The following is a 7791-nucleotide window of genomic DNA, read 5'->3' as shown; positions in this document are numbered from 1 at the left end:
TACTATTACTATTAAGATGGTCAGGTGATGGTAAGTACTATGTAAATGACAGCGCGTGTGTGAGTGAATTTTTTTGGGGGTAGCATAAAAACAACTTGAGAAAATGTGGTTTTGTTTTCACTATATCCTTGGTGTGGGTGTTGAAAAAAAGAAGGAACAGGAGAGGCACGTGAAATAAAAAGAGAAAGAGGAAATATAAGAAGTGGAGAAGGACAAAGCAAAGAAGGATAAAATGGAGGAAAAAAGAGATGGAGGCCAAAGCAAAAGAGGATAAAATGAAGAAAAAAAAGAAGAGGTGGAGGAGGACGAAGCAAAGAAGAATAAAATGGAGGAAAAAAGAGGAAGTGGAGGCCAAAGCAAAGGAGGATAAAATGGAGGAAAAAAAAAAAGAGGAGGTGGAGGAGGACGAAGCCAAAAAAGGATAAAATGAAGGAAAAAAAGAGAAAAAAGGGAAAAATAAAGAGAAAAGAGTAATTGTAATAAGAAGAGGCAAAGAGGATTAAATCAATTAGAAAGAATAAAATAGAAGGAATATGATAATATAAATTAAGAGAACTTGTAATCTCTCTCTCTCTCTCTCTCTCTCTCTCTCTCTCTCTCTCTCTCTCTCTCTCTCTCTCTCTCTCTCTCTCTCTCTCTCTCATAACCATCTGTACAATGAAAGACAGGAGGAAAACACACACACACACACACACACACACACACACACACACACACACACACACACACACACACACACACACACACACACACACACACACACTCACCCACCCAATGGGAGAGACGTATAATTTGCTAAGGAATATTGGAGTAGCATTTCACTATATGGACAAGGAAATGATGAAGAAATTGATAAGTACTAAAATAAGACCCAGATTGGAATATGCAGGAGTTGTGTGGACTCCCCATAAAAAGAAACACATAAGAAAATTAGAGAGACTACAAAAAATGGCTACAAGAATGGTTCCAGAATTTAAAGGGATGGCATATGAGGAGAGACTAAAGGCTATGGATCTACCAACCTTGGAGCAGAGAAGAGAGAGAGGGGATCTGATACAAGTTTATAAATTGATTAACGGAATGGATGAAGTGGATAATGAGAAACTGATCCTGAGAGAAGAATATGACTTTAGAAGCACAAGATCGCATAGTAAGAAACTAAGGAAGGGACGATGTCTGAGAGATGTTAAAAAATTTAGTTTCCCGCAAAGATGTGTTGAGACTTGGAACAGTTTGAGTGAGGAAGTGGTATCAGCAAAGAGTGTACATAGTTTTAAAGAAAAATTGGATAAGTGTAGATATGGAGACGGGACCACACGAGCATAAAGCCCAGGCCCTGTAAAACTACGACTAGGTAAATACAACTAGGTAAATACACACACACACACACACACACACACACACACACACACACACACACACACACACACACACACACTACATCATCTGTTCAATGAATGATGGCACAGAACTAAAGTCTGGTTTATCAGATGAATAGAGAGTAATTCATGTATCAATAAAGACAGAAAGGAAAGCACACGTTTTGTGTTGACTAAACATTACAATACTGCATTATTAGAAAGTCATAGAGAAAAAGTCACTCAGTTCGGAAAGGTAAGGTAAAGAAAAGATCCTTCCTTTCCATGACAGGGACGAGGAGCCTTCGTTCAGATCTCCTCGGCCTCTCTGTCATCTGTCTGCCTCAGCAGCGCCACTGTGGATTGCCCTTTCGGTTACAGTTCGTACTTTCTTGAGTTGTACATTGTACTGCAGCAGTTTGTCTTTCCACAGTTGTAGTAGGGTTGTTTTGTTTTCCGGCGGCGTTGTTGTCTTACACGCCTACTGTTTTTCCTCGCAGACAACACATCATCATCTGCAGGAAAAGCTTTCTTTTTCAGGACTGATGCCTTGTTTTGCAAGCCTACTGTCTTGCTCCGCAGTCCAGTAGTCTTGTTCTCCAGTTGCGACGTTCGCTTCTGCATCTGTTGAGTCCAATTATAAATACCAGTCACCTTGTCTTCCAATTCGACTGTCTTATTCTCCAAATCCAGTGTTTCTTTTTCCAGACCTAATGGAGACTTGTGTACACAATCCCGTGATCGTTCCAAGCCCTCAGACAGTGAAAAACTGAAATGTAACTCTCTCTCTCTCTCTCTCTCTCTCTCTCTCTCTCTCTCTCTCTCTCTCTCTCTCTCTCTCTCTCATAAAATTCATTAACTGAAGAGTGAAAAATACTGTAGCTGTGTCTGTGAGTGTAGCACCTTGTCTGGGCCACCCAGTGTGGGACAACCTGGTACAGAAACAAACAGCAGCAGGTTTACTCGAGAGGTGAGAACAAACACACCACAACATACATGATCATCAAATGTTTGTCTCTTCAGCAAGACACACTCATATTGAACTGTTCTTAGGAGAACCTATAAGTGTATATACGAGCCCAGCTGCTGTATTAGTTGAATCAGCTCAGTGTTGCAGTAAACTGACTCGTTGACAGGCCGGCCCCACTGAAGGAAAACTGACAAGCCTCACTACACTCATTTTACACTTGAGTTGATAGTGAGTAAAAATGAGACGGAGTGAGAAAGAGCAGATTTTGTTCTTCATCTTTGCTCTCTAGTGTTCCCTATTAACGGAGAATACAAGAGACTGACAGAGTATTCGTCCTTCATATGTGTTCTATCTGTGTGAGTTTGGCAAAGAACACAACATTAATTCCTCCCATGTTCTATTATGTTCTCTATGAGCTGGGAAAACAAGAGACAGCATTCGTTCCTTGTCTTCCATTATGTATCTATGTTCTGTAATGTTCCCTGTGAGTGGCAAAGAACATACCATTCATTCTTCCTGTTCTATTATGTTCTCTATGAGCTGGGAGGAGAACAAGAGACAACATTCGTTCATTCCTTGTGTTCCATTGTGTATCTATGTTCTGTCATGTTCCCTGTGAGTTTGGCAAAGAACACAACATTAATTCTTCCCATGTTCTATTATGTTCTCTATGCGCTGGGAGGAGAACAAGAGAGACAGCATTCGTTCTTTGTGTTCCATTGTGTTCTCTATGGAATTACTGTGTGTCAAGGGCATTCAGGGTGCTTGGAGGTTGCTCAGAATTAAACCAATGATGTGTGTTCTATTCCTTACTGAATAAAGGAAAGATTACATTGAATTTCTAGTGTTTCTTGGGGTCTGCTGTGCTAAAAGAGTGCTAAAGTGTATTGGGGGTTTGTGAAAGCACTTGTTACTACTAACATGGTCAGGTGATGGTATTAAGTACTATGTAAGTGACTGTGCGTGTGTGAGTGTATTTTTTTGGGGGTAGCATAAAGACAACTTAAGAAAATGTGGTTTTGTTTTCACTATATCCTTGGTGTGGGTGTTGAAAAAAAGAAGGAACAGGAGAGGCACGTGAAATAAAAAGAGAAAGAGGAAATATAAGAAGTGGAGAAGGACAAAGCAAAGAAGGATAAAATGGAGGAAAAAAGAGATGGAGGCCAAAGCAAAAGAGGATAAAATGAAGAAAAAAAAGAAGAGGTGGAGGAGGACGAAGCAAAGAAGAATAAAATGGAGGAAAAAAGAGGAAGTGGAGGCCAAAGCAAAGGAGGATAAAATGGAGGAAAAAAAAGAGGAGGTGGAGGAGGACGAAGCCAAAAAGGATAAAATGAAGGAAAAAAAGAGAAAAAAGGGAAAAATAAAGAGAAAAGTATTATTGTAATAGGAAGAGGCAAAGAGGATAAAATCAATGAGATAGAACAAAATGGAAAGAATATGAGAATATAAATTAAGAGAACTTGTAATTTCTCTCTCTCTCTCTCTCTCTCTCTCTCTCTCTCTCTCTCTCTCTCTCTCTCTCTCTCTCTCTCTCTCATAACCATCTGTACAATGAAAGACAGGAGGAAAACACACACACACACACACACACACACACACACACACACACACACACACACACACACACACACACACACACACACACACACACACACACTCACCCACCCAATGGGAGACGTATAATTTGCTAAGGAATATTGGAGTAGCATTTCACTATATGGACAAGGAAATGATGAAGAAATTGATAAGTACTAAAATAAGACCCAGATTGGAATATGCAGGAGTTGTGTGGACTCCCATAAAAGAAACACATAAGAAAATTAGAGAGACTACAAAAATGGCTACAAGAATGGTTCCAGAATTTAAAGGGATGGCATATGAGGAGAGACTAAAGGCAATGGATCTACCAACCTTGGAGCAGAGAAGAGAGAGAGGATCTGATACAAGTTTATAAATTGATTAACGGAATGGATGAAGTGGATAATGAGAAACTGATCCTGAGAGAAGAATATGACTTTAGAAGCACAAGATCGCATAGTAAGAAACTAAGGAAGGGACGATGTCTGAGAGATGTTAAAAATTTAGTTTCCCGCAAAGATGTGTTGAGACTTGGAACAGTTTGAGTGAGGAAGTGGTATCAGCAAAGAGTGTACATAGTTTTAAAGAAAAATTGGATAAGTGTAGATATGGAGACGGGACCACACGAGCATAAAGCCCAGGCCCTGTAAAACTACAACTAGGTAAATACAACTAGGTAAATACACACACACACACACACACACACACACACACACACACACACACACACACACATATATATATATATATATATATATATATATATATATATATATATATATATATATATATGAATAGAGAGTAATTCATGTATCAATAAAGACAGAAAGGAAAGCACACGTTTTGTGTTGACTAAACATTACAATACTATATTATTATATATATAGATATATATATATATATATATATATATATATAAAGAAAAGATCCTTCCTTTCCATGACAGGGACGAGGAGCCTTCGTTCAGATCTCCTCGGCCTCTCTGTCATCTGTCTGCCTCAGCAGCGCCACTGTGGATTGCCCTTTCGGTTACAGTTCGTACTTTCTTGAGTTGTACATTGTACTGCAGCAGTTTGTCTTTCCACAGTTGTAGTAGGGTTGTTTTGTTTTCCGGCGGCGTTGTTGTCTTACACGCCTACTGTTTTTCCTCGCAGACAACACATCATCATCTGCAGGAAAAGCTTTCTTTTTCAGGACTGATGCCTTGTTTTGCAAGCCTACTGTCTTGCTCCGCAGTCCAGTAGTCTTGTTCTCCAGTTGCGACGTTCGCTTCTGCATCTGTTGAGTCCAATTATAAATACCAGTCACCTTGTCTTCCAATTCGACTGTCTTATTCTCCAAATCCAGTGTTTCTTTTTCCAGACCTAATGTATGGTCTTCAATTTCTACTGTCATGTTCAAGATTTTTTCCATCATGTTCTCTAAGTGCATCATCTTGTTCTGTAGAGCTTCAATCTGAGCCTGCAGACTCTGAGTTCCTTCCTGCAGGTCTCCTGTCTTGTTCTGGAGATTCTCGGTCGTCTCCTTCAAACCCACAGCTTTGTTTTCAATGTCATTGGTTTCTGTCTCCACACGCAGCATCGTTCGTCCTATTATGACACTCTCCATTAACATCGCATCTGATTCCTTTTCTAATCGCATCGTTTTGTTTTCCACTTCTAGTATTTTGTTTTTCATTTCATTTGATTTTTTTCTCAAGATCTTCTGTTCGGTTCTGCAGAAGTATTGTTTGTTTACTGAGATCTTCATTTAATTTCTGAATACTTTCCGTTTTTTCCTCAATCGCTATCGTGGTCGTTTCAATTTCCGCTATCGTGGTCTCTAGATTCATCGATTTGTTCTGTACAATTTCGCTTTCGTTTCCTTCAGTTTCTGTTTCGCTCTCGTGAGTTATGTTCGCTCGTGGTAAAATTTCCTCGTGTGGTTCTATAGTTTCGCCAACCGTTTCGTTCCTCGAAAATACCGTTTTGTTTTCTTGCTCTTTAGTTTCGTTCTTAGCACCTGGGATTAGTGGCAACGCAATTTCCTCATGTGGTTCTTTAGTTTCTGCATCCGTTTCGTTCTTTGAAAATATCATTTTGTTTTCCTGCTCATTAGTTCCCTCAAATGTTTCGTTTTTAGCACCTGGGATTAGTGGCAACGCAATTTCTTCATGTGGTTCTTTAGTTTCTGCATCCGTTTCGTTCCTTGAAAATATCATTTTGTTTTCCTGCTCATTAGTTCCCTCAAATGTTTCGTTTTTAGCACCTGGGATTAGTGGCAACGCAATTTCCTCATGTGGTTCTTTAGTTTCCGCATCTGTTTCGTTCCTTGAAAATATCATTTTGTTTTCCTGTTCATTAGTTCCCTCAAATGTTTCGTTTTTAGCACCTGGGATTAGTGGCAACGCAATTTCCTCATGTGGTTCTTTAGTTTCCGCATTTGTTTCGTTCCTTGAAAATATCATTTTGTTTTCCTGCTCATTAGTTCCCTCAAATGTTTCGTTTTTAGCACCTGGGATTAGTGGCAACGCAATTTCCTTATGTGGTTCTTTAGTTTCTGCATCTGTTTCGTTCCTTGAAAATATCATTTTGTTTTCATGCTCATTAGTTCCCTCAAATGTTTCGTTTTTAGCACCTGGGATTAGTGGCAACGCAATTTCCTCACGTGGTTCTTTAGTTTCTGCATCTGTTTCGTTCCTTGAAAATATCATTTTGTTTTCCTGCTCATTAGTTCCCTCAAATGTTTCGTTGTTTTTGGCACCGGCTTTTTCAAATGTTTTGTTTTCTATCTCTTTACTAATTGTTTCATCCGTTTCGATCTTATCGTGCACCCCTTGCAGCAAGGGCTTGTTCTCTTCCTCTTTGCTAATCTCAATATCTCCTCCGCTCTTATCACCAGTGGAATTTTCCACAGTTTTATTCTCTTCATGTTTCGTTTGGACAATGGTTCCGATCTTATTACCAGTGGGATTTTCCACAGTTTTATTCTCCTCTTGTTTCGTTTCCACAATGGTTACGTTTTTGTCATCAATAACTGCTTTTTCTACAGTTCTGTTGTCTTGCTGTTTCATTTCCACAATGGTTCCGTTCTGATCAACTTCATTTTCCACAGTTTTATTCTCCTCTTGTTTCGTTTGGACAATGGTTCCGATCTTATTACCAGTGGGATTTTCCACAGTTCTGTTGTCTTGCTGTTTCGCTTCTACAATGGTTATGTTTTTGTCATCAATAACTTTTTCCACAGTTTTGTTGTCTTGCTGATTAGCTGTAACAATGGTTCCGTTCTTATCATCAACTTTTTTCTCCTCAGTTTTATTCTCTTGGTGTTTCGTTTCAACATTAGTTCCGTTCCTATCTTCAACTTTATTCTCCACAGTTTTGTTGTCTTGCTGTTTAGTTTCAATAATGGTTCCATTTCTATCATCGGTCTTTTCCACAGTTTTGTTGTCTTGCTGTTTAGTTTCAACAATGGTTCCATTTCTATCATCGGTCTTTTCCACAGTTTTGTTGTCTAGGTGTTTAGTTTCAATAATGGTTCCATTTCTATCATCGGTCTTTTCCACAGTTTTGTTGTCTTGCTGTTTAGTTTCAATAATGGTTCCATTTCTATCATCGGTCTTTTCCACAGTTTTGTTGTCTTGCTGTTTAGTTTCAATAATGGTTCCATTTCTATCATCGGTCTTTTCCACAGTTTTGTTGTCTTGCTGTTTAGTTTCAATAATGGTTCCATTTCTATCATCGGTCTTTTCCACAGTTTTGTTGTCTTGCTGTTTAGTTTCAATAATGGTTCCATTTCTATCATCGGTCTTTTCCACAGTTTTGTTGTCTTGCTGTTTAGTTTCGACGATGGTTTCGTTCTTATCATCAATAACTGCTTTCTCCACAGTTTTGTTTTCTTGTTCTT

At 39.0% G+C, this 7791-nt stretch overlaps 2 protein-coding genes across 3 annotated transcripts in view; both read right to left on the bottom strand.

Annotated features, from left to right (window-relative positions):
- Window positions 1–1572: 1572 nt before the first annotated feature.
- LOC123498070 lies at window positions 1573–5583 on the bottom strand. The gene is made up of 2 exons (XM_045245163.1): window positions 4833–5583; window positions 1573–1630 (listed from the first exon to the last, which is right to left on the bottom strand). Exon 1 carries the CDS (start codon window positions 5581–5583, stop codon window positions 4936–4938), a length of 648 nt encoding a protein of 215 aa, XP_045101098.1. The 3' UTR covers window positions 1573–1630; window positions 4833–4935.
- The window catches only part of LOC123520682 (titin-like), a 21614-nt gene continuing 15395 nt past the window's right edge, over window positions 1573–7791 (bottom strand). Inside the window, exons 2-3 of one of the 2 annotated variants that reach the window (XR_006679337.1) lie at window positions 5271–7014; window positions 1573–2068 (exon numbers count right to left, since the gene is read on the bottom strand). Coding sequence is in view for 1 of the 2 variants with exons in the window: in XM_045283199.1 (XP_045139134.1) it covers window positions 5585–5907; window positions 6154–7014 (1184 nt within the window). In the remaining variant the exon portion in view is untranslated. Of the gene's footprint in view, window positions 2069–5270; window positions 7015–7791 lie in introns of those variants that run through there. The other variant, XM_045283199.1, reaches the window with a different exon arrangement.

The sequence above is a fragment of the Portunus trituberculatus genome, chromosome 7 (assembly GCF_017591435.1).
Source record: "Portunus trituberculatus isolate SZX2019 chromosome 7, ASM1759143v1, whole genome shotgun sequence".
Lineage (NCBI taxonomy): Eukaryota > Metazoa > Arthropoda > Malacostraca > Decapoda > Portunidae > Portunus > Portunus trituberculatus.
Note: the sequence above shows the minus strand (reverse complement) of the source record. Positions and strands in the feature narration are given on the sequence as shown.

Coding starts and splice junctions, on each gene's coding strand:
- LOC123498070 (XM_045245163.1), bottom strand. CDS start 5,583: ATGAAAAACAAAATACTAGAAGTGGAAAACAAAACGATGCGATTAGAA.